Source organism: Canariomyces notabilis (genome assembly GCF_033297395.1).
Source record: "Canariomyces notabilis strain CBS 508.74 unplaced genomic scaffold N656scaffold_1, whole genome shotgun sequence".
Classification (NCBI taxonomy): domain Eukaryota; kingdom Fungi; phylum Ascomycota; class Sordariomycetes; order Sordariales; family Chaetomiaceae; genus Canariomyces; species Canariomyces notabilis.
In genome coordinates, this window is record NW_027041823.1 from 2,415,160 (window position 1) to 2,438,873 (window position 23,714).

Below are 23,714 nucleotides of genomic sequence, written 5' to 3' on the forward strand. Positions count from 1 at the left end.
ATCCGAAATCGTTCGATTATCCTCCATCTTGAAAATATCGAAACTTAAGATACCAAGCATTTACACTTTTCCTGACAAACATTGAAAGACAAAAATCTCCAGGAGAAAAGCCGGCATGGCTTCGAAACCCAATCTCGTCCAATGGATGCTGGACACTCGCCCCTGGTTTCCCGAAGCAACTCAGACAAAACACCTCGAGACTCATGTAAGTTACTTATCTGCCCTAACCGTAACCCAAGAATACTAACCCGGATTGCCAGGCCCAAGCCTCCCGCGCATTGGCTCTGCTCCCGGAGCCCGAGCGCGCCGCCGTGCTCCGGTACTACCACGTCCGCGACGCCAAGATGGCGCTCGCCTCGGCTCTCCTCAAACGCTACTGCATAGCCCGCCTGAGTCCCAGCAAACCCCCCTGGTCCAGCATCACCCTCACGCGCGACAGCCACACCAAGCCCGTATGGGTCGACCCAGCCACAGGCGCCCGGCCCGTCTCGTTCAACCTGAGCCACCAGGCGGGCATCGTGGCCCTCGTCGCTGTTGCTGACTACCACCCTGTTCCCGTCTCCTCCTCTTCGGAGGGAAACGAAGAACGGAGAGGGCCAGGGAAGGAGGCGACGGTAGAAGTAGGAGTGGACATTGTCTGCACGTCGGAGCGGCGCCCGCGTGACCACGCCATGGTTCGCAGCGAAGGCTGGCCGGCCTTTGTCGACATGCACGCTGACGTGTTTGCACCCGGGGAGGTGAGCTATCTCAAACACCGAGTCTTGAGTGCCGTTCCGGGCTTGGTAACCTCGTCCCCTCCTTCGACGGAGCAGGTGACTGACGCTAAGCTCCGCGCCTTTTACGCGCTCTGGGCCCTGCGCGAGGCCTACATCAAGCTCACGGGCGAGGCACTTCTGGCAGAGTGGCTGCGCGACTTGGAGTTTCGGGATTTTCGTCCGCCGAGGCCCACGCCCGCGTGGGAGGTGCCCGCAAAAGAGGATGCTAGTGAGGTGGTGGGGACGCCCGAGATTAGGTTCCGCGGGGAAAAGGTGGAGGGTGTGAATATCTGCCTGCGGTCCATGGGACCGGACTTTATGATTGCCACGGCGGTGAGGACGCCGGGGAACAGGGACGACGGGCTCGGGTGGCGGCTGAGCGGGCCCTACGAGGTGTTGTCGTTGGAGGAAGTCCTAGACTTTGCCGAGTCTAGGTGACGCGAGGCTCCGCGAGCTCACTTCCATCGCGATGTGAAATTGTGCTCAGTTACTGCTTGAGTACCTACTATGTCGCTTCTCGCATGTGATACTCAAGAAGTGGTAATGGGAGTACTACCCGCCACGACCGCGGGCCCCTCTCCCACGCGAGCTACCCCGTGGCCTTCCGCGACCACGGCCACGCCTGTATGGCCTTTGCCCGTCGGCGCGCGGAGAGGGATTGGGCCCTTTCGGCAAGGCACTGCAGCCGGCACCACTGTTCGCCGACAAGTGTATATTTGGCGCCGTCGACGGGGGGCTAAACTTTGTACCCTCCTTCCCGGCTGAGGCGCTGATGACTATGTCGCCTGTTGCCACCGCACCGTTCTCAGGCCTGTCTCCTTTACCGCCTCTGCCGCCCCTTCGTCCCCTGCGGGCATGGCCACTGCGCTTGCGTGTCCGGGGTCTGTCCTCGATGGTAAAGGCGATGCGTTTGACAGGGTCGGTGACCATGATGTTACCGCCCAGCCCGGCAGCTTCAACGTCTTCGGCCGAGGCCGTCCAAGCCTGGAAGACGTTCTCCAGTTTTCCCAGCCCTCTCAGCTCTGGCACCCAGGACTTTATGTACTGGCCATCCTTGTCATACTCGAGGGCCTGCTTGACCGGATTGAAAATGCGAAGGCCGCTGCGAGGGTCGTTGCCGACGCCCGCCATGTACTGCCAGTTGGCCCAGTTGGACGACACGTCGTAGTCGACGAGCAACATCTCATACCACTCAGCACCATAGCGCCAGTCGATTCCCAAGTGCCTGGATAGAAAGCTGGCTACATTCTGCCGCGCGCGGTTGGATGTGTAGCCTGTGTGCAGCAACTCGCGCTGCGAGGCATCGATAAGGCCTATGCCCGTCGTTCCCGCGTTGAATCGCTCCAATATCTCGGCGGTAGTTCTGGTGCTTGGCTTGTGGTCTGGCAGTGCCATATCCTCAGCGGCAGATTTCCACTTCATCTTTTTTTGCTCCCCTGCCTCACCGTCTCCATCGCCGTGTCCGTCTCCCCTAAATCCTTCGACGCAAAAGAATTTGCTCTTGAACTTCTGATGGCACAGCCGCATATAGTCTCGCCATAAAAGCCCCGCTCGAAGGGCTTCGGTGCCTTCATGCTCGCCCCGGCCATATCCATCGACATCCTGAAGAGTGACCTCGGTGCCGTTCTCATACCCGACAAGGAATCGATGGACCTGCCTGGCAGTTATGCACCCCTGGGCTAGGTACGCCGACAACTTGGTGCTGGACTCGTCTTTGGCGAGTCCACGGCGCGCATTCTTGTAGTTTGCGAGGAAACCCGAACGAAGAAACTGTTTTATTCGCGCCTGCGCCGCCGCTTCGCCACCTCGAAAGGGATGAGCCGACTCAACATTCTCTGGGAAGCTGCAAGTGGGAATAGGCGGCAGGAACTGTTTAACCGGCTCAACCAACCTCGCTATCAGTTCTTCGCCGCTGGCGGGGATCGTGAACGGTGCGGTCTGAGCTGGAACGGCATCCGGCATCGGCGGCAAAGACCCCTTGACCGGCGTCGGTAAGACCGCCCTCGGATTTTCGCGGAGAGGAGCCTTAGACTTGTAGTATGTTGTGAAGATGTCGGGCAGTGCTTGTATGTCCTCCAGGCCGACATCCCGGCTTCAGCCCTACCGTTAACAAAAAGGGACATTGAACCACATACAGGGAGACATACTCGTCAATCAAGTACTTCTCGTCCTCCCACAGCCTGAACCCAGCGCCCAGATCACCGCACAGGTCGGCCACCGTCTTTTCATCATGTTTCTCCTCGGTGCCCTCGTGACTCGTCATCCAGATCGCCGCCACTTTGTACCCGTTCGTCGTCAAGCCTTCTGCTAAGCTCCGGACAACGTCGTCAATCATACCCACGCGTATGACCAGGCCGGAGCCAAGGGACTCGAGAGATTGCTGGAGCTCCACGACGGACTCGCCTAGAAACCTTGCCCGGTGCGGACCGCATCTTGGATAGTTCCCGAGCCGGCTTCTCGCGGGTGGGTACGGATTCATGCTCCCTTGGGAGACGAATCCTGATATGTCGATTTGCTTAGCGTGGAAAACGTATACGGGAAGGAGATGGGAGAATCCGTGGCTGCTCGTGCTCGCAAGGTGATGGAAGATGGGCTGGTCCGAGGCTCGGAGTTCTCGACGCATGACATAGATCAGAACACTGCTTGGGGTCGTCATGGTTGGTGTCTGACGGTTCGTTTAGGGGTCTCTTTTTTTCAATAGCTTTGTCAATTCAGATAGGGAGGCGGGAGTCGGCCAGGCAAGTTTAGAGGAAATGGCCTGTTCCATGAAGCTTGGGCCGGTCCGTTTCGAGGTTGATAGGGGCAATAGCGATCAAGAAGTAGGAGGACAAAACTAGGGACGGATAACGAAGGTAGTAGCAAGGGAAGTCTGCCGTTCTGGAGGCGGAGTATGGGAAGCTGAATAGGTCCGAAGGCGTCTGGGGAGGTCTGCTATGAAGAGACAAGCCAGCTTGGGAGTGGTAGCACTCGTCAGGGGTGTGCTGGTGAAAGGAACATTGACAACCCTGCTGAACCGAGCGTCCGGGTGAGGGACGCTGGGTGCCCAGGAGGATATGCATGCACGTATCACTTACATATTCGTACATGTACTAGTAGTTACTTGCATATCTACCGAGGTGCATTGCAGACGATAGCCAACCTGAACTACTCCTCGTCTGGCCAGAATACACCCAGCATCCTGTCACAACCTTTGACAACGGCAGGGACAAGAAGGCAGAGTCATACCGGATCTTGTGGAAGTAAATACTTTTCTCGAATAGTATACAGTGTCCCGTCTGTACACTACGGTCCTATTATCTCTCGGAGCTTCCATTTGTGCACCATCTGCCCAAGGTCGCCGATCTCCGCAAGAAGAAGCATGGGGGCCGTCAGCGGGTTCGAGCCAACGAGAAGCTCCGATTCCTGCCGGCAAACCTTCCCCGGTTCGAGTAGCCGCAGATGCCACTGGAACTTTGGGCCTGCAATATTTTGACTGGTTTCCAGAAAACAAGGGAGGCCTTCAGCCCCTCGTGGGAGTCAAATTAATGTTGAACATTGGTTAGACAGGAGGGCCGGAAGCCGTCGTTGAAGACCCCGTCTCCGGTTTGACATCCTTGTCTTCGGTTGCCATCTTGGCCTGCTTCTCGAACAGCGGCTGACATTTCTAGCGACAACCTCATGCCCTGGCTAGTGAGCCCTCCTGTTTCGAATTTATTGTGGTTGTTTTCGAGTCCTTGTTTGCTTCCCATGGCTCAAAGAGATTCCAGCGTACAATACTGTGCCGCTACCTAAGTAGCTATCGGAATTGCCAGCCCACGGCGTAGGGCAACGGCCCGGTTGCTACCGAGCTTGGAGGCCTGGAAGGCAGATTGGGTTCTACTGCTCGCCCCTTTTTCAAGTAAACAAACCTACTTCAAGGTCAGGTCGGCGTATTGTACAATATATTACGCCCACCAAAGAAGAGGTTGAAATCGCAAGCATCGCCGGGAAATGATGTTTCCGAAATATGGTAAGGCCCTTCCATGCGTATCAGGCTTAGTGTACAAAACAAAAAAGCAAATGGCATCTCTTGATGCCCCACACGAGAGACAAAATTCCACAGACAGTCTCCTCCGGGAAGGCTCGAACTTCCAACCTCCTGATTAACAGTCAGACGCGCTAGCCAATTGCGCCACAGAGGATCGATGATGGGCTGTCAGCGAACTGTTTGATCCAAGAAAGCGAGGTTGACAATGTTTGACGACGGCAGAGCTCCTCGCCGTCGTTCCAGGTAGGTGGGTGATGGGGATGGGGAATAGCGACTGGAGGAGAAAGGCCGTGGAGTTTGAATAAAGTTGGGAAATCATTGCCGATTTGATTGGCAGATTTATTGAGAAACGTGTATGGAAAAGTGAAACTCACCACCTTTTCTCCTTCCCTCTTTTGTCTTTTTTGATCCTTCGTCTAATGGAAATGTCAGATCGAGGTGATCGTGATCTGAGCCGTTGAGATCTTTGAAGTGTTAGGTAAGCATTCACCAACTGCACTGTATTGTGGTGTACGGTACTTTGTATTTGTAATGCTACCGGTAGAGTGACTTGGGATAGTGCGGTAACTTATGGGTGTAACATTACGCAACCCTGTAAATTTGAACGGTCTATCTGACACACATGATGGAAATTCGAGTGGACGGCCCGCGCGCACCGTGCCACACAACTGCCGCCCCACAATGAATTGCCCAACTCAAAGCGTCTGTGGTGATTGGTCCTTGGCAATGTCAAGTACCTAGGTACGGATATCAAAGCAAGTCTCTTGCGACGACGTCATGCAGGCCAGTGGACGACCTGACGTCGACGGGCTCCTGCACCTTTCACCTTTTGACGTATGTACAATACGTGTAGATTGGACGACCGAACCACACCACTTGACGCTAGTTTGCCTCAAGCCTGCCAATGGAATCCAGCACTCGCAAAATGCAGCGTGGCATGCCACTTGGATCCTCTCATCTACGGGTAACCCGCGAGGAATGTGAAGACAACCTCGAATCACGTTGCATTATGGCAACCGATGTCCTGCTTTGGCAAAGCTTATAAGTGGACGAACCCTTCATCCTAATGTTTATCTCTCTGCCATCCCGGTGTACAGTACCTTCGACCACAACCTGCTGTGCTACTAGGGAATTTTTAAGCCTGGACTAAGGTAGCAACGGTGATCTAGAGTCGTGTAACAAAGAGTGACTCGGGTGATTGCGTCACTGAGTTATCTCCGTGCTTGTGGGCGACCGGGCTTTGAAGCGTCCTACCATAACTGTTACTTTACTCGCAGCATAGCCCAATCTTGCTTTCACCGTCTTGCGAGCACCATCATCAGACAACAAGATCGCACAGGGACCAATCGTCCTGGAACTTCTGTCCTATAGTAAAGCGATCTCTCACAAGAAACCTCATGCACTAAGATGGCACGCTGTAAGTGATGAAATCCACCCTCAGAAACGACCTACCAGATCACTCAGCATCAGCACCGCCTTACTGACCTTGACCTTCACCTCTCCGATGCAGCACTCAACCTCGCCCCGTTCGCCCTGCTCCTCCTCGCGGGTTCGCTAGTGATGCTATGGTTCATCATCCTCTCGGGACTGACCCAGACATCCCCTCTACGGCAGACCTACTTCCTCCGCGCCGACACGTCGGGCATCCAGGACGCGAAACCCATCACGCAATGGACCTACTTTAAGACCTGCGGCCTCGGCAACACCAACTGCGGGCCCGCCCGCCCGGCCCTGCCCCTGGGCGACGCCTGGCCGAGCAACGCGCGCGGCGTCCCCTCGGAGCTGATCGGCGGCTACGGCGACGGCACCACGAGCTTCCACTTCTGGTACATGTGGCGCTTCGGCTGGGTGTTTTTCCTGCTCGCCCTGCTCTTCTCCGTCATCGCCTTCTTCGCCGGCTTCCTGGCGCTCATCTCGCGCATTGGTTCGGTCCTCGCCGGGCTGGTCTCGCTCTCTGCGCTCTTCTTTTTGACTCTTGCCGTCTCTTTGATGACGTATGTTTACTCTTTCCGCTCCCCGACCCCTTATACCTCTGTAAACAATTCAGGACTAACACGAAATCCAGCGCCACCTTCGTCCAGATGCGCAACGTCTTCCTGGCCAACAACCGGTCCGCCTCGCTCGGACGGTACGCCTTCGGCTTCGCCTGGGGCTCGTGGGCCGCGCTGCTGCTCAGCACCATCCTCTTTTTCATGTCCAGGCACAAGCGGCGCGACACGACGACGGACGGCGTCGTACCCGCGGAGCGAAGAAGGCGGGGCTGGAAATTCTGGGGCCGCAGGAGGGGCACCGGCGGCGTTGGCGGGAGCCGTAGGTCGTATAACGGTCGCCACGTGAAGGAGGAGTACGTGTGATCTGCGTATCTACGGTTTCTTCGTACCTACCTTCCTTTTTGTGAAGGCTTTTGGAATTATGTGAGGGTTTAATAGTCCATGATAATGCTGAGGAAGGCGGATGATGGCATCGTCTTAAAGTGAAAAAGGGAAGCGCAACGGCCAGGGCGAGTGAGATTGAGAGTAACCTGGCGTAGGCCGTGTTTTGTGTCTGGAAAACATCATCAACTCATTATTTTTTTGTCATCTCAGTGTCATTACTTACTTCGAGGGAGTTGTGGCTAGGGCCGGTTGTCCGTTATCACTTGCTGGGTGTATATCCTGTACCTGAGATGCAGATATGATGCACATGAATAATCCTCTACAGAACCGTCACGAATGAGACTCGTCTTCCTGTGCTTTTAGATGTGTGTTCAAGCCTGCTTTCCCATTCCATTCTGGCCCCCCCAAACCCCCAGTGCTTTCCATGCTGAGAGCAAGACGCTAATGCAGAGAGATACATTAGAGCACCTAAAACTCGCACAGATAGGCATGACCACCATGAAATATGAGATAGATACAGTAATGAGACAATGCAAAATCCCCGACTAGCCACGTGCGCCAAGTACGTCTCAAGCCAAATCCGAGCTGTGGCACTTTTACTCAAAGGCGACGCATAATGCGGTAGGAAAGACAGGGCGGCAAGAGATGGGCACAACGCAGGAAATACGAGAAAGGCCAGATCCCAATCTCCCTATAATTTCCGTTCCCCTCAAACATGGTAGGTCAAAAATGTATCTGGCCTCAGGCCCGTACAAAGGGACTCGACACCGGGCTCACCGAGTCCAGCGGCGCTGCGTGCAAAGCCGGCTTCTTTGCCTCGTCCTTGAGCAGCCCTTTCCTCTTGCGCTCCAACACCGTCCTGACCCACTCGGCAACCTCGTAGTCTCCTTCACCGACAAGACCAGAGGGATTATTCAAGCTCATTGAGCCCGTGGCATCGGCGAGCTCGTTCTCGGCAGCTGCATCCTCGGCCTCAGCGTCTTCGGCAATCGTCTCGGGCTTGCCGAGTGCCTTGATCCAGGGGTGCGTGAGCAGCATCGGATACGTGTGCCGCTTGGTCGGGATCTTGTTCAGGCACGAGCGGACAAAGTCTTGTGCCGCAGCAGAGTAACCTTCGCTAGGGAGGTCCGGAGGATCGCCTTCGACGATGGCCTGGTTCAAGGATACGGGTCAGCTGGGGCTGAAGATGACCTTCTAGCGGTGAGCAGGGTAACTTACACTTAGCTGGCTAAATATCGTGCTGGACACCTCGGGTGGGTACGGGTACTTCCCCATTGCGCACTCGATGATGGTCAAGCCTAAACTCCAGATGTCGCTCTGGACGTTGTATGTTCCGTTCGCGACGCCACCGGGCCCAGCCGCCATGGCGCCACCGCTGATGCGCTCGGGCGCCATATAGCTTTGGCAACCAATGTTGGTTTTGGCGATGCTTGCAACCAGATTGCCAGACACGCCGAAATCGCAAATCTTGACCTGCCCATTCGTGTTGACCAAGATATTGGTGGGCTTGACGTCGCGGTGGATGATGTTGTGGTCGTCTTTGAGGGTTTTGAGGCCCACAATCGTCGCAAACGTGATCTTCCGCAGCACGTTCTCAGGGATCCCTCCAGCGTAGAGCTTGTCAATGCTGCCGCCGTCCATGTATTCAATGCACATGTAGACGGCCCCTTCTTGGAAAAAGGCGCCATAGAAGTCGATGATATAAGGGGAAACGCACTCGTGTAAGATGACGAGTTCTTTGAGAATGGTTGTGAACTTGGCTTCATCTAGCTCAAGTCGGATTTCCTTCATTGCCATGATCACGCCTGTAGTTGTGCGTCCGCCGTTTGAGGTGCTTGCCGATGTGCCCTCGTCCGCTTCCGTCTCGGTCGACGAATGCTGCCTGAAGCCGCTCAAACCCTGACCAAACCGAGGAGCCTTTGGCCGCGCGTGGCGGACCTTGTATACTGTGCCATAATTCCCTTTGCCCAACTCATCGAGCACGTCTATCTCGTCCAGCGAGATTGAAAACGCTTGTCCATTTGCGAAATTGACTCCTGTCCGCGTGATTGTCGCCGCGCCATCAAACGTAATCCAACCCTTTTCTGCATCGATGTAGTTCTTAAAGTCGGTAAGTCTGGAACCGCGCCCTTCTCCATTCAAGGACGGCCGCTGCCTCGAGTCTTGACCGCCCATGTCTGGCAGCTTCGGGGTGCCAGAAGGTGACGGGGTTCCGGAACCGGGCAGAGCACCCAGTTTCATGGCTCTCCTCTCGCTCAGGCTCGGGGGTTTCTTTGCCGCCGCTGGAACGGCGGGTGCAGATTTCGGAAACGAAGACGGTACGGGCCGAGCCAAGCCACCCGGTAATTTCATGTTGGGCGGCATGCCGCCAGCCATGCCCCCGCCGACCGGGCCGCCCATGTTCATGCTCATACTTGTGGTGGCCGAGCTGGCAGCGCGGGCAGTCATATTCATACGTTGCGCCTGCAACGCCCTTGCTTTTTGCATGACGTCCGAAGGGAGACTGTTTGCGCTCGGCGGCGGCCTCCTCATAGTATTCAGAATGCCCGTGACACTCGAGCTGGGGCTCATTTGACTAGTACTCTGCGGGTCAGAGCGGCTTCGCAATGACGGAACTCGGCGTGGGGGCCCCTCGCTCTCTGGAGCGAAGGCGGGTGCTGTGTCGGAGCTCGAACTGGGCGGATCAAGGGGCGTGCTCGCCTCTGACGATGCATCAACCGAGCCCGGCGAGGTTGGATTACTTGGGCGGAATTCATCCGGTGTGCCCGGGTCGGAGCTGTGTTCATCGTCCATGGCGACTATATTGTTCGGGGAGGAGTTTGAATCGCTTGAGCGTCAGAGGATTCAGTACTGTACATGTGATGGGAAGAAATGCATGTCGTGTGTGCCCCAGGGATGTTTTTATTCGCGCGGGAAGCCGACTCCGGGTCTCAATGGAGACGAGCTTAGATTTTCCAGGTGGACCACTGGGCACGATGCCGACGGGTACGGTACGGCGCGGTGCTACTGCTTCTTCCAAGGCACAGCAGCACTTCGCTGGCACTCTCGCTGGTCACTGGTGCTCTTGGCGGACGTCGTGGGAGACTGCTCGGCCGACCGTTTCACTGCAATGGAATGGCTGGCGCAGAGAAGAATCTATGCATTTGTGAAGAAAAGCGGTCGGCTGGATGGGTATTAGGCGGGAAGCGGGATCGAGATCTCGAGAACGCCCCCCTAGGACGCCGCCTGTGCGGGTGACCCGGCGTGGAGTGGTTGTCTGCAGGTTATGTATCCGCGCTGTATCGTATTGCAGCAGGGTACTTTGTATTTCCGCAAAAGAACCGTTTGATTGGTCGCTGGTAGGCGGAATGGGTTCCGGATGGAAATAGGTTATTGTGCCTCGCTTCTGAATTTTGCAGCAAAAAGCTTTTATCAAAGTCGAAACAGACCAGGCTTGTATCCGAGTCTGAACTGTTGAGGCAAATCTGAAGTGGCGGCCACTCATAGGTAACGTTATGCTGGTTCGGAAGGGGCGTTGGAGACCTCGGGTGTACTTCGTACTGTATGTACAATACCATGTGGTATTGTAACAACGGGGCTTTTGCTCCGGAGCTTCGAGCCCCTCACTGTTGGTTGTCCATTTGCCAAGGATCGCCTGTGAATGTGTTACACACTAGGAACTTGTTCAAAATTACCCCGCCATTCGACAGAGGTACGCCATTTGGGCGGAGCATCACGAGGGGAACGAAGTACACAACCTACCCAGGTAGCTGCACGAACCGTTGAATACACTTGTACTTACAGGTGTATCTGCTCGCTTGCGATATCTACAATCTAACCGGTTTGCTGGATCCGGGAACTATACTACAGTAGTGTAGTGTAGAGACTGGAGGTGTAGGACCAGCGTGAAGCTCAGGATGCGCTGCAGATACTATGACGTCTGCGACAGGGGTTGCGTCCTGAGCTGGCTTGTGCGATTAACACACGGGCCACTGATATTGGAGGTTGCTACCGTCTTCGCTCAGCGCGACGATCATGTGCCTTTCCTATTGTCAGTTTGCAGAGAAGCCAGCCAAGGTATCGGTGATTTCCATGTTTTGGAAAGATGTGAAACGAACACCAACACGCGACTCAAGAGTCAATTGGGCAGGCCGAACGGTGATCTGCCCAATGATTTACTACCCTGCCCAAACATGTTCTGGAGATCCTCGGCTAGAGGCAACACAAGCATTCAACAGTGAACTGAACACTGGAAAGACAAGGCTCGCTTGCCGTCATATCTACGAAAAGACGCGTAAACTGAGGCATTGTCAGGCTGCAAACCCGCTTTTCTGATAAGAAAGCTGTGGCACTGGCCCGCATTCCTTTGCTTCTCACCAAATCAAAGCGATGTGGCAAGAGAGCTGACATGGACAAGGCCCTGATTGAACTCGGCGGTGCACGATTGAGAGGTGGCTTGAAAGCAGCTCTGATCATTCTCAACCGAGCGCCACTTGTTCTCCGCGGACTCAAGTTACAGACAAGTTACAGATATTGAACAGCTCGTTTTGCCCAACTATTGATGACCGTCCCTTGCGCTACGATCATGCACAGGATCGAGAAGTTCACAACAAGATGCTGCTGTAAAGGAAGTTCCCTGCAATTCTTAGTAGCTGCCGATGCCGTAGTTAGATATATTCAACCATGTGCGTTGTGACATTTAACAAACAGCTCCTAGGACTCGGGCACCTGGTGCTATTCTCTGCGGTGTCTGATCGACTATGGTATTTTCCAGTTCCTATCTTACCTACAATGCTTCTGACATCCGCTTCTTATAGTCTCTGGTTGGATCGGATTGTAAGCGCTGGAGCCTTAGGTCCAAAAAACCTATCTAGGCGAGGCAAAAGGAGGACTCATTCGTTGCTTCGTTGGGAGAGTTGTGGTTGTGACTTGTAAGCCTGAAACTTCCACGTACTGGTATCCAATTCGCCTGGCACTACTACTGTATTGTACTGTACAGTACTCAAACTTCATGGGCCCTCAAGAGGACTTTGAATGCCGAGTTGCGCTGCAATGACGCTTTGAGACTCGAGATGTGGTCTCTCTTCATCAATCAGCAGAAACACCCTGTCTGGAGTCTCTGGACTCTGGAAAGTTACGGAGGTACCAATTACCTCGAATACTCGAGCTCCTCGTTTGGCGCGTCGCCAAAGACTCCACGATAGCGCGGGCTGACTGCAGCCAACGGCACGTCGAGGCAAAGTCACGTTTTCAAGCCTGTTGCGCCTCGTCTGCGCCACAACCCATGGACGTGTCTGCCTGTAGCACCGGTAATCCGACAGTGCGGCCTCCAAGTTTACAGAATGTAGATGACGTTGAGGTTCAAAGATGCTTGGTAACCATACTGGATAAACAATACACATACCGTTCCACAGTATAATATCAAATCTTCAATGCAATGGCATATTCACTGTAAGACCACCTCGTTGTCAGATGCACTCTAGGTGCCCCTGCTGTGAATTCAGAGACAATGAGTGTAGCGTCATCATTCCGGTCCCTTGCGTTATGAAGTGGCATTTGTGGCCTGGCATCTGCAGCGGTCTTGGCTCTCTTTTCGGCGGCCTTGGCGCAAGCCCAAAGTTGCGCCGGCCAAGAATGACAACCAGGAGGCTTGTTACAGCAGCAACCACCTGGTGTGCATTATCTGCCAATCCAAGACAGAAACGGTTGAGAGCTACGCTTCTCATTGGCTTCGAGGCGTTTTTACCCGCGTACCGCACTAACACTCCTGTTATGTGCCCCCAACTGGCAGTTTGTTTCTTGTCTGGCTTGCATCACCCGGTCCCGAACGAGGACAATTGAGATGTTTCTTCGTGGAGGCCCTTTGACCGCCCCGGTCTGCATGGCTTTCTTATCATGACCCAATGTAAGCCCTTCAGCAATCGGGCCAACACTTGTCGCATCTATCACCAACGCCTCTCCTTTGTCCCCTTCGCCTGCCCTCTTGCGTGAAGAGTGGGCCATTATCTCATCCTTCGAGACACACGGACTCTGAGACTCGCCATCTCCGCAGGCATTACACCATTGCAGCGCATCGCATCGCACTAAGAATAACCATCCGGGAGCCAATTTCGGCTTCCTTGCGTTCTTCTACTCCTCCCCCCTAGCCTCACTAGAAAAACGACGACATCCAGCTAGACAACGGACACTTGATGGGTTTCTTCGGTATCCGGGCGCCGACGTCATTGCGGTTGACCATGTCCTCCGCCGGCGAGCCCTGGGACCACTCGGCGATGGCGCCTTCGCCCTTTGTAATATTCAAGAACACGCAACCACACGATTCGCATCCTCCGCTCGGCCACCTGATTCTGCTCGTTTTCGGCGCCGTATTGGAGGTTGTCTGTGTCAGCTTGCCCGGGTACATCATTGCGCGGCTGGGCCACTTTGATGCCGACAAGCAGAAATTCCTCGCCAACCTCAATGTTATGCTATTCACGCCATGCCTGAGTACGTGAAGCAGGAAACCTCGGGTTTGTGGGAAGGGTGCGATGCTGACAATAGGCCAGTTTTTACCAAACTCGCATCTCAGTTAAACGCCGACAAGCTCGTCGAGCTCGGCGTCATTCCGGTCATCTTCGTCATACAAACGTTGGTCTCATATCTTGTCGCTCGAATCGTCGCTCGATGTTTCCGATTCAACCGACGTGCCTCAAACTTTGTGACGGCCATGGGCGTATTTGGCAACTCCAACTCGCTGCCGATCTCTTTAGTTATCTCGCTGTCGCAAACGCTAAAGGGCCTGCACTGGGACAGGATACCGGGGGATACAGACGATGAGGTGGCTGCGCGCGGTATCTTGTACTTGATGGTTTTTCAGCAACTCGGTCAGGTGGTCAGATGGAGCTGGGGATACCATGTGCTCCTCGCACCCAAGTCGAAGTACGAAGAATACGCGAACGCGTCGGCTGAGGAGGGCCGCCATCACGGAGAATCGCGGGGAGAAGGGGAAACTCAGGGTCTGCTCCAGAGCGATGACATCGACCAGGGAGACGAGCAGCCTTACGTCTGCCCGCCCAGTCCGACACATACTGACGACACGCAACTTTACGAGCCTGCTGGTCGGACTCCCGTGGGTGGAACGTCGAGGGCATCACCGCACGACTCTGAAGATGAGCATGATGGTGCGTGGAAGGTAGACGGGAAGACATACCCCAACAACTTGGGTGGTGCAAACGGTAGCCTAGACGACCATTATCGTGACGATCCCGACGCGCCTATCGACGGCATCCTATCTTTTCCACGCATTCGCGCCAGTGAGGAGTTGGAAATTCCCGATGGAATCAAAGGCATTCCCGTCCGACTCCGACGTGCCGCACGGAAGGCTCAGCTCAAGACCAGCAACTGGCTTAGCTCCACCGGCCGCCGTGCGTACGACGGTCTTCCAAGGCCGATGCAGCTCGCACTCACGGGCATCTATCGCGTCTGGTGCAAGGTGTACAAGTTCCTGTGGGACTTCATGAACCCGCCGCTGTGGGCCATGCTGTTCGCCGTGGTCGTGGCCTCGGTGCCTGACCTGCAGCAGCTCTTTTTTCGCGAAGAGTCGTTCATCAGAACGAGCGTGACCAGCGCCATCAGCCAGACGGCCGGGGTCGCGGTGCCCCTCATTCTGGTGGTGCTGGGCGCCAACCTTGCGCGCAACACGCAGCAGCACGACGGAGGGGTGGACCCGGAGGAAAAGGAGATCGGCAAGAAGCTGCTCGTGGCATCGCTCATCAGCCGCATGCTTCTGCCCACCCTCATTATGGCGCCTATCCTGGCGCTGTTCGCAAAATATGTCCCCGTCAGCATCCTGGACGACCCCATCTTCGTCATCGTCTGCTTCCTCCTCACGGGCGCGCCCAGCGCCCTGCAGCTGGCCCAGATATGCCAGATCAACAATGTGTACGAGACGGTCATGAGCAAGATCCTGTTTCAGAGCTATGTCATCTGGTGAGTGCTCTATACATACGGGTATGGATAACAAAGTAATGCTAATCGTCGTTGATAGGATCCTCCCCTCGACTCTGGTGTTGGTCCTGTGTGCGATGGAAGTGGTGGAATGGGCGAAGTAGAGCCTTCTTTTATGGCGCATTCTTGGTTTCGCAGACTGAGACCTGCTTTTCATTACGTTTCGTTTAGCACAAATCGCGACAACAACACTTGCACTGGCGGCGTTTATGCTTTTGGGTTTCGAATTATAGCATCGGTTGGCTTCAAGTTCATTTGGTGGACGTTAGCCTGGGTTTCTGCAATCTGCAGTGCCCCGCAGGAAGGGGAAACCAGCTGACCTTTTCAGTCACATGAGCTGTCTGAACACGCTTGATGGGAATTTTAGGGGACCATTAGACAAAAGTCCCCAGGGTAAAAACGAGAATGGGCAGCCTGGGCGGCAGTATTGTTACTTGTATGTGTATGGATAGGCCTGTATCATTAGGTAGTCGGGGATGGCGGGGCAGAAGGTGCACGATATTGACATTGGTGTCTACAAGACTGGCAAGCAGCCAGAGTGAGCATGATTCCGTATCGGGCGCAGTGGGCCGGTGTTGATACTCTACAATATGGCTTTCCATCTATCATCCATCATTCAGCCTATTCCTGCTGGTATCATTGCGGACCCAAGGGGCCAAAAACAACACACCTGCAAACCCCCCGCCTCACCGCGCACCGTTCACCATCACCTCACCAGCCTCCTGCCCGTCACCTTGCCCAGGTGCCGCGATGACCCAATCTCTCACCGCCCCTTTCCAGTCGGCGATCCTCACGTCTTTGATGCCCACCACAATAACCCGCACCTCCTCATCCCCGGCCGCAAAACGGCTTGTCCCTTGGTCAGCAGCAGCATCCCCGCTCGGCGGACCAAAGCCCAGCAGGTCCACGGCGCTATCGAACGTGTTGTTCTCGAGGTGCACGTCGCGGTAGTATTTCTCCTCGTCCGACCCGGCGGGGACCAGCCGCGCGCAGCCGTTGATGGTGGCGCTGATGGACGAGACGGCGCTGGTGTTGAGGTTGAAGAGGAGCGCGGCGAGGGACGAGGGCTGGTGATGTTGTTGTATTTGGTGGTGTTGGTGCTGCTGCGCAGGACGCTCGGGCGAGGTGCTACCCCCTGACGAACCGCCCGACAGGCGTCTTGCTTGGGAGGTCGGTGTGGGCCGGTGGGATACCCCTTTTCAGGGAAAAGTATATGTTAGCGGGGCTGAATCGCTAGGATGGAGAACAAGGGAGGATTGGGGAAAGGAAGGGTAGGGGAACTGGCGTACAATCGTGGACCAAGAGTGACACGTTTGGGTTTGTGATTAGGTTGGTCATTTTCTTGCTGGCTGGGTTTGTTGTCATGACGATGACGGGGGAGGAGGAAAACGGCGAGGAGGGGAGGTAGGTGTAGTTCATGAGTGATACGTGCGGGATGTTGTCGGAGCAGGTGGCCAAGTGGAGGAAGCGGGCGTTCTCGAGGCACTGGACGACCTCGTGCGGCAATGAGGTCGTCACACGCATGTTTGTGTCGCCGGCCGAGGCCTCATGGCTCAGGGGTATTCGCTGCTCCATAGTATTTATCGTTTTTGGAGGCGTTGATGGAGATGTGAAAGGTCCGAGTTTACAAGGGGATATGGGCGTTGGTTCTTTCGATCCTCGAAACGGGTTGTGTCTCTTTGCGAGCAAATGTCAGTTATGTCCCCGGGTGACCTGATGTCCTTGAAGTGTTGAAAGTATTCCAAGATGCCAATTCTTCGCGGGTATCGACAGCGTCTTGTCGGCATGTGGGGTGATGGGAAGATCGAGCAAGGGGTACGGAGGTACCCGTTGGTGGGGATCTTGGCTGATGCGGGGGCAGTCACCGACCCCTTGTAGGCTTGTTCTTGCTCCAGCAATGACGTTGTGCGCCGTGGGCGGCGTGCGGACCCTTCCCCCCATCTCAAAATCAAATAAAGATAACAACGGTACAGAGAATTGACGTTTTATATTGTAAGGTACACGATGAATTGGATATTCTATCTCTCCTGAACGAGGACGTCAGGATTCACTGTCAAAAGAGTGTTTGGAAAGGTCACGGGGCCAGTAACAGCTGAGGTTGGATCGCCTTGTCGGCTTAAAGTTACAGGGGCCGACGGCTACTATCGGTCTCGGCCATCATACTCGGGACAACCTGCAAGTTCTCATATTGAATCAACACTCCCAGGTCAAGCTGGAATGTCTCCGTTTCCTTCGCTTTCTCTACTGATCTTCCAGCCCAGCAGCACGTCAATGGGACGGTTAAACCTGTATTTTCTGGTTTAGCATCCCACAGAACAATAGCAGGTGCCAAATATCACAGTTCATAGGCAATTCCACAATGCGGTCCCTCAAACGAACCTCGCAGCGTCTTCGGGCGCCTCTCGGCTCCGCGTCGCCCGCCCGCCGACTCCAGCCACCGCACTCGACCACCGCAGAGCATGTCGCCTACTCAAGCACCGCGAACCAGACCCAAATCAACCCAATTAGGTCCCTCCTGATTGCCAACCGCGGCGAGATCGCTCTGCGCATCGCCCGGACCGCCGCGGCGATGGGCATCCGCACCACCACGCTCTACACTGGCGTCGACGCCGCCTCGCAACACGCAAAGTGCTCTCCCCACTCTCTCGCCTTGGGCGCTGCCGCGTCAGGGTATCTCGACGGGCCACGGATCGTGGCGCTCGCCAAGCAGCACGGCATCCAGGCGCTGCATCCGGGCTACGGCTTTCTGAGCGAAAACCCGGCCTTTGCGCAGGCGTGCGAGGATGCGGGGATTGTATTCATCGGCCCCCCTTCTTGCGCAATGGCTGACATGGGCGACAAGGCCCGCAGCAAGGAGATCATGACGGCCGCGGGTGTGCCGTGCGTCCCCGGGTACCACGGGCCGGAGCAGACGCCCGACCAGCTGCGCGCGCACGCGAGGGAGATCCGCTACCCCGTGCTGCTCAAGAGCGTCAAAGGTGGCGGTGGGAAGGGTATGCGCATCGTGCGGTCCGACGAAGAGTTTGAGGCGCAGTTGCAGAGCGCTCGCGCCGAGGCAAGGGCGAGTTTCGGCGATGGCGGCGAGGTGATGCTGGTCGAGAAATACATTGTGCGCCCCCGCCACGTTGAGGTTCAGGTGTTTGCGGACAAGTACGGGAACTGCGTTGCTCTGGGCGAGCGGGACTGCAGTGTTCAGCGCCGCCACCAGAAGATTCTCGAGGAGAGTCCGGCCCCGTTGCTCGACGATGCTATACGCCATGATCTCTGGGACAAGGCGCGTACGGCCGCGCTTGCGGTGGGTTATGTTGGCGCTGGCACGGTCGAGTTTATCTTTGACAAGGACACGGGCGAGTTTTATTTCATGGAAATGAACACACGCCTGCAGGTCGAGCACCCAGTCAGCGAAATGGTAACGGGCACCGATCTCGTCGAGTGGCAGTTCCGTATCGCCGCGGGTGAACGGCTGCCACTGACGCAGGACGAGATTGAGGCTCGCATCCACGAGCGAGGTGCCGCCATCGAGGCCCGTATCTATGCTGAGAACCCAGACAAGGGCTTCTTCCCGGATTCGGGCAAGCTGGTGCACCTCGTCACGCCTCGGACAAATGACGACGTCCGGATTGATGCTGGGTTCGTTGAGGGCGATACTGTTTCCGAGGCGTACGATGGCATGATTGCCAAGCTGATTGTCCGCGGTCGGGACCGGGAGACGGCCATTCGCAAGCTGGAGCTCGCGCTTCGCGAGTATGAGGTTGTTGGGCTTAGCACAAATATCGAGTTTCTCAAGCGGGTGTGCCGCAACAAGGCCTTCATCGATGGAGATGTCGAGACAGGATTTATTGAGCAGTGGAAGGACGAGCTCTTCCAGCCGAGGCATACACCCGACGAGGTGTTTGCGCAGGCCGCTCTGGGACTGCTTAGCTCACAGATCAAATCCGGTCCACCGCATGGCTGGCCTTTGGGTTTTGGCGAGGTTGGTGAGCTTAGCAAGAGGAAGTTCGCCTTTCGCGTCCAGCGGAGCGATGATGCCGTCGCTGAGGAAGGCGAGGGTGAGGTTGTGCAAGCCGAGGTATCCCAACATGGGAACGCACTCTACACTGTGTCGATCTCGCGGAGTAGTGGGAGCGCTGCTGCCGGCTCCGAGACGCCGACGGTGTATGAGAACCTCGTGTCCGAGCCTGCGCTCACGACTGCCACCAAAACAAAATTAACAACCTTTTTCCCTCTCGCCCGTGTCGAGTCCACCCTTGTGCAGGACCCGGCCGCTCCCGAAAGGCTGACCATCTTCCAGCTGGGCGAGAAGGCTGAGCTGAGGCTGGTATCGCCCACTTGGTTTGACAAAGCGCTCGGGTTGAGGGAAGCGGCGGGTAGTGTGGTGGCGCCGATGCCATGCAAGATATTGAGAAATATGGTGGCAGAGGGACAGGAGGTGGAGAAAGGCGCACCGCTTGTTGTGTAAGTCGCCCCGCGCTGCTTCCCGTATAAAGTCTCTAACCTTGTGTTCCGCGGGTAGCATCGAGTCCATGAAGATGGAGACGGTTATTCGATCACCGCAAAAGGGGGTTGTCAAGAAACTGGCACACAAAGAAGGGGTAAGTACTCTGCTAAATTTAAATCTCGAGTAATCGCCCATTGTGCTGACTTGGATTATAGGATATTTGCAAGGCCGGGACTGTGTTGGTTCAGTTCGAAGAGGCAGAACAGGGGGCTCAAGCGAACGATTCATGATTGCTGTACCTATACTATGTCCTTTGGGTTGAGGGGAGCGGATGCGATGTTTGGGTGCACGGTTTGATTCCTAGCAATGGCGTTTGGGCTAAGGCATTGAATGTACACGATGAGCAGGGTCTAAGTACAATACACATAGCATCCAAGAAGATCGCTCAGCATTGCATTCAGCGATATCAGCGAGACTGGGGACCGACCTTTATCAGATCGGGCGGATCAGGTGAGCGTGCTTCGTGAGTCCACATCAGATCATGATGATGCGGTAGACCAAACCGACACAGCAATCGAGGATCGGTGCTATTTATGTAAATGAAGAATCGCCAATTTCCAACGGACTTGTCGCCAACGCTTTCTCCGCAAATAACATATGGCTGCGAATTCCTTACTCAGACAAGCTCTGCTCCCATCTGGTCCCATGTTGCCTCTGGTGACAGACGGGAGTTGGGTTTGTGTGTTTAGTTGATGCTTGGGAGGTGGGGTGAATCCGTACAGGCCGTCCTTCCCCTGACCATGGTAGAGCGTCGTCAAGGCTCTGCCAAGGCCCCGCGCAGGGGTTACGATCGAGATCGACCAATCAGAGCGGCCGCGCACCTCGCCCATCCACCCGCCCGGAATCAGCGATCGGTGCCGTTGTTTCCGTCCCTGCCCCAGTTTTCACACCTCCGTTTTCAACCGGCAACACAAGAGCAGTCATGAACCCTAGGATACAACACGGCCGCCACATTCTCAGGGTAGCTCGTGGCACCGCTCCCGGATGGAGCATTTCTGCCCGGCGGCCTCCGACAAACCCATCGCTTGTGGCTGCTCAATTCCACCGATTCCAGATCCAGTCCTTCGCAACATCTCCCTCCCGTCGGCAAGAGCGGAGACAGGCACCACCTCCTCCCGAGCCGCCGGCTCCCGTACCAGAGACCACTGAACCCGTCCAAGCAACACCCGCGCCCCCGTCTGGCAGCACCCAGGCAGCCGAGTCCTCCAAGCCCCCAAAGAAGCGCCTCGCGCCCCGCATCATCTTCGCAGCCGTCTTCATCTTCATCGGTTCAGCCGCCGGCTCATCTCTGCGGCTCCTCCTCTCCCCGCCCAACCCCCCAGAACCCGGCACCGCCGAAGATGAATACACCAAACAAGTCCTGCGCGAGCAGGCCGCCAAGCTGCCGCTCGTGCAGCAGCTGAGCGCCGACCCCGCCTGGCAATCCTGGGACGCGTACGAGTCCTTCTCGCCCGAGCAGCGCGCGCAGCACATCACGGCGGGGGCGCTGGCCGGGTCCCGCGGCGTGGGCGGGTACCAGCGCATCTTTTACCACCCGGCCAGCGGCGAGTTCGTCAGCGTCGTCTACTTTGGGGGGGCCACCACGGGCTGGCCCGGTGTGGTGCACGGGGGTTGCCTGGCCACTATCTTGGACGAGAGCTGTGGGCGGGCTGCTTTCAAGCAGTGGGGCGGTAAACCAGGCGTGACGGCGAGTTTGACGCTTGAGTACAAGCGCGTGACGCTGGCGAATGGCTTCTACGTGGTGCGTGTGCGGCCGCGCGCAGAGGAGGACCTGCTTGAGAGCGAGAGGGGTAAGAGGCATTACAAGTGCTTTGTTGATGCGACGGTTGAAGACGCGGCTACGGGCACCGTGACGGCGACGGCCGAGGCGCTGTTTGTTGGCGGTCAGGGGAAGAAGAAGAAGAGCCTGGTTAGCTGGGGCGGTGAAGCGCAGGAGAGTCATATCAAGTTTTGAGCAAGTAAGTAAGTGCTTTGGGTTTGATTCGAGGTTTTAGATGAGAGAGCGTTTGTAGCATAGGTGTAACCGTGAGGCATCCATAGCGTTTGTTTTGTTCATAATCTAGATTCGAGGGATAGAAAGAAAGGACTGATAAGTATTGCAACAGCGCCTTTCGATGAAGATATCAAGCATAGGCCTTTCAAACTCTTTGCGGAAGATGTATGATAGTTATTCTGTCAAACCCACCCTATGCGCCGTACAAAATGCTTCATATGCTATGCAATCCCGGGGCCAGACCGCCCCCTATGCCATACCCGCAACCCCAACAGCACCACCTGTCCAGAAATCGCCCTCTATGTCTAGATCTAACCCCTTGAATCCATCCTCAACGACCCAAGAGCGGCCCTTTTCCGGCGTGTACAGCGCCTCACACGAACGGCCGACGACGAGCAATCCCGGGGGCCTGCTACCCTCCTGCTCAATCGCCTCCGCGACAAACCTCAGCGTCGTCCTGATGACGCGCTGATCTGGGCAGCTTGCTCGCTCAATGACAGCACAGGGGGTGTTGAGCGGCCAGAGGGTCCTCCTTTTTGACTGCTCTTGCTGTGTTACGATCTGACCCTCCTGCCCTTCTCCTGCTGTCTGGCTCCGCTCCTCTTCGGCTCGTTGTTCCTCCTCGTCGGTATACTTGGTCAGCTCAGCCACTAGCCCCTCAATCCGATGTAGGGCCATCAGAAACACCACTGTCCTCGACTCGACGTACTCAGGAGGCTGCGGCGCCTTCCCTTTCTTGCCCGTACCCGTGCAGACTAACACTTGGTCGGCCACGTCCCGCTGCGTGGGCGGGATGCCCGCAAACAGCGGTGCGCTCAGGCTGCTCGTGATGCCGGGGAGGACCACCACGCGGTCGCCCAGACCTCGCTCCCTGAAGAATGCGACCTCCTCGCCGCCTCGCCCGTAAATGAAAGGATCGCCCTGTTTGAGTCGGAGAACCGTCTTGCCTGTGCGTACCCCGTCCAGCGCCTGCTCGAGGAGCTCCTCCTGCGCGCGGTCCGCGTTACCTGGGAATTTGCGCGCGATGGAGACCGGCGTGCGCCGCGGGATGAGGTCGAGCACGCCCGCGGGGACGAGCTTGTCGGCTAGGATAATATCGGCTGACTGAATCGCCTTGTAGGTAGCTCGCGTGAGCAGGTCGGGATGGCCGGGGCCGCTTCCGGCAAGAATAACACGGCCGACTTGCCCATGACTCGCTGGGTTACCCCCGTTCCTCAGCGCCGCAGGCACCCCGGACCCCAGAATTGCTTCCACATCCGCATCCGTAATCGCCGCCAACCTCTTCAGAGGCCAGTACTCGCATACCTGCGCAAGCCACCTCATTCGCCTGGTCTTGGCCGCCTCGGCATCGCCCTCCAGAACAAGCCTATTCAACCCTGCCGTCTGCTCCACCGAGTCATCCACCCCCTCCTCCTCACCCTCCGCCGCCGCCGCCGCCCACTTCCCATGCTCACCCTCACCCTCACCCTCCACACCACCGGACACCCCAACCACCCCTTTCCTCCCTTCCTCAATGACCCTCTTCCGCAGGTTCCCAAGCCTGTCACACGCAGCGCCCAAACCAGCCGGCAAGCCCGCCGCAACCTCCCTCCGGATACGCCCAGCCAGCTTACAGCCCCTGCCATTAGTAGTAACACCAATTTGCAGCGGGCCGTCGATGTGCACACTCAGGAGACTAAAGGAGCACAGCGCGGGGCTGTCGACGACGTTGACGGGGATGCGGTGGCGCCTGCACAGGGCCGAGATGGCCTCAACACCACCACCGTCGGCGAAACCGGCGGCGGCGGCAGGGGACGTGACAAAGACGGCGTCAACAACGCCATCTACCTCTTCCCGGCCAAGAGTGAACAGATCCTCCCTGCGCAGGGCGCGGGCCAGGTGGGTGAGCTGGTTGGAGGCGATGAGCGCCGTGAGGGAGTAGTGGAGCTCATCTGGGGACGACCAAGTAGGGGCGATGAGGATGGGCTTTGCGCCCGCCGCGAGAGACGAGGCGGCGCGGCTTGCGGCGAGCGGGTTGGCGCCTACGATGAGGTGGACGTGGCCTGCGCAGTGCTGGGCTGTGAGGAGGGAGGTTTGGTGTTTCGGTGTGGGGGTTGGTGGAGATGTTGTTGCCATGGCGGTT

The 23,714-nt window shown here is 56.5% G+C and overlaps 9 protein-coding genes and 1 non-coding gene across 10 annotated transcripts; 5 read left to right on the top strand and 5 right to left on the bottom strand.

The window, feature by feature from the left end:
• Positions 1 to 115: 115 nt before the first annotated feature.
• Positions 116 to 1,193, top strand: N656DRAFT_794193 (uncharacterized protein; the record flags this gene model as incomplete). Its single annotated transcript, XM_064817246.1, has 2 exons — positions 116 to 205; positions 261 to 1,193. The coding sequence occupies 2 exons, from the start codon at positions 116 to 118 to the stop codon at positions 1,191 to 1,193; spliced, it is 1,023 nt and encodes a 340-aa protein (XP_064675327.1).
• Positions 1,194 to 1,598: 405 nt separating this feature from the next.
• N656DRAFT_698340 (cryptochrome) lies at positions 1,599 to 3,399 on the bottom strand (the record flags this gene model as incomplete). The annotated part of the gene is made up of 2 exons (XM_064810707.1): positions 1,599 to 2,847; positions 2,903 to 3,399. Coding segments are annotated over 2 exons (1,746 nt in total), but the record flags the coding sequence as incomplete, so codon positions are not given.
• A 1,442-nt stretch (positions 3,400 to 4,841) lies between these two features.
• On the bottom strand, positions 4,842 to 4,915 carry N656DRAFT_t10. The gene has a single exon. It is a non-coding gene; the product is annotated as a tRNA-Asn (tRNA).
• A 1,253-nt stretch (positions 4,916 to 6,168) lies between these two features.
• Positions 6,169 to 7,115, top strand: N656DRAFT_794195 (uncharacterized protein; the record flags this gene model as incomplete). The annotated part of the gene is made up of 3 exons (XM_064817247.1): positions 6,169 to 6,178; positions 6,272 to 6,755; positions 6,827 to 7,115. The coding sequence occupies 3 exons, from the start codon at positions 6,169 to 6,171 to the stop codon at positions 7,113 to 7,115; spliced, it is 783 nt and encodes a 260-aa protein (XP_064675329.1).
• A 762-nt stretch (positions 7,116 to 7,877) lies between these two features.
• N656DRAFT_699653 (kinase-like protein) lies at positions 7,878 to 9,929 on the bottom strand (the record flags this gene model as incomplete). The annotated part of the gene is made up of 2 exons (XM_064810801.1): positions 7,878 to 8,288; positions 8,355 to 9,929. 2 exons carry the CDS (start codon positions 9,927 to 9,929, stop codon positions 7,878 to 7,880), a joined length of 1,986 nt encoding a protein of 661 aa, XP_064675330.1.
• Positions 9,930 to 13,306: 3,377 nt separating this feature from the next.
• Positions 13,307 to 15,205, top strand: N656DRAFT_699271 (auxin efflux carrier; the record flags this gene model as incomplete). Its single annotated transcript, XM_064810777.1, has 3 exons — positions 13,307 to 13,601; positions 13,661 to 15,083; positions 15,142 to 15,205. The coding sequence occupies 3 exons, from the start codon at positions 13,307 to 13,309 to the stop codon at positions 15,203 to 15,205; spliced, it is 1,782 nt and encodes a 593-aa protein (XP_064675331.1).
• Positions 15,206 to 15,589: 384 nt separating this feature from the next.
• On the bottom strand, positions 15,590 to 17,153 carry N656DRAFT_773966 (uncharacterized protein). Its single transcript, XM_064814171.1, has 2 exons — positions 16,391 to 17,153; positions 15,590 to 16,296 (listed from the first exon to the last, which is right to left on the bottom strand). The coding sequence occupies exons 1-2, from the start codon at positions 16,674 to 16,676 to the stop codon at positions 15,788 to 15,790; spliced, it is 795 nt and encodes a 264-aa protein (XP_064675332.1). The 5' UTR covers positions 16,677 to 17,153; the 3' UTR covers positions 15,590 to 15,787.
• A 307-nt stretch (positions 17,154 to 17,460) lies between these two features.
• Positions 17,461 to 19,829, top strand: N656DRAFT_786407 (uncharacterized protein; the record flags this gene model as incomplete). The annotated part of the gene is made up of 3 exons (XM_064816518.1): positions 17,461 to 19,556; positions 19,615 to 19,693; positions 19,755 to 19,829. 3 exons carry the CDS (start codon positions 17,461 to 17,463, stop codon positions 19,827 to 19,829), a joined length of 2,250 nt encoding a protein of 749 aa, XP_064675333.1.
• A 692-nt stretch (positions 19,830 to 20,521) lies between these two features.
• Positions 20,522 to 21,553, top strand: N656DRAFT_794200 (uncharacterized protein; the record flags this gene model as incomplete). Its single annotated transcript, XM_064817248.1, has 1 exon — positions 20,522 to 21,553. The coding sequence occupies one exon, from the start codon at positions 20,522 to 20,524 to the stop codon at positions 21,551 to 21,553; it is 1,032 nt and encodes a 343-aa protein (XP_064675334.1).
• Positions 21,554 to 21,633: 80 nt separating this feature from the next.
• N656DRAFT_804758 (uroporphyrin-III C-methyltransferase) lies at positions 21,634 to 23,707 on the bottom strand (the record flags this gene model as incomplete). The annotated part of the gene is made up of 2 exons (XM_064818330.1): positions 21,634 to 22,978; positions 23,111 to 23,707. The coding sequence occupies 2 exons, from the start codon at positions 23,705 to 23,707 to the stop codon at positions 21,842 to 21,844; spliced, it is 1,734 nt and encodes a 577-aa protein (XP_064675335.1). The 3' UTR covers positions 21,634 to 21,841.
• Positions 23,708 to 23,714: the final 7 nt, after the last annotated feature.

What these genes read in the sequence shown, in the direction of transcription:
- N656DRAFT_773966 (XM_064814171.1), bottom strand. Translation starts at nt 16,676, where the DNA reads ATGGAGCAGCGAATACCCCTGAGCCATGAGGCCTCGGCCGGCGACACA. An exon ending in GTCACTCTTGGTCCACGATT is followed by an intron (nt 16,297 to 16,390) that starts GTACGCCAGTTC and finishes TTCCCTGAAAAG; the next exon opens with GGGTATCCCACCGGCCCACA.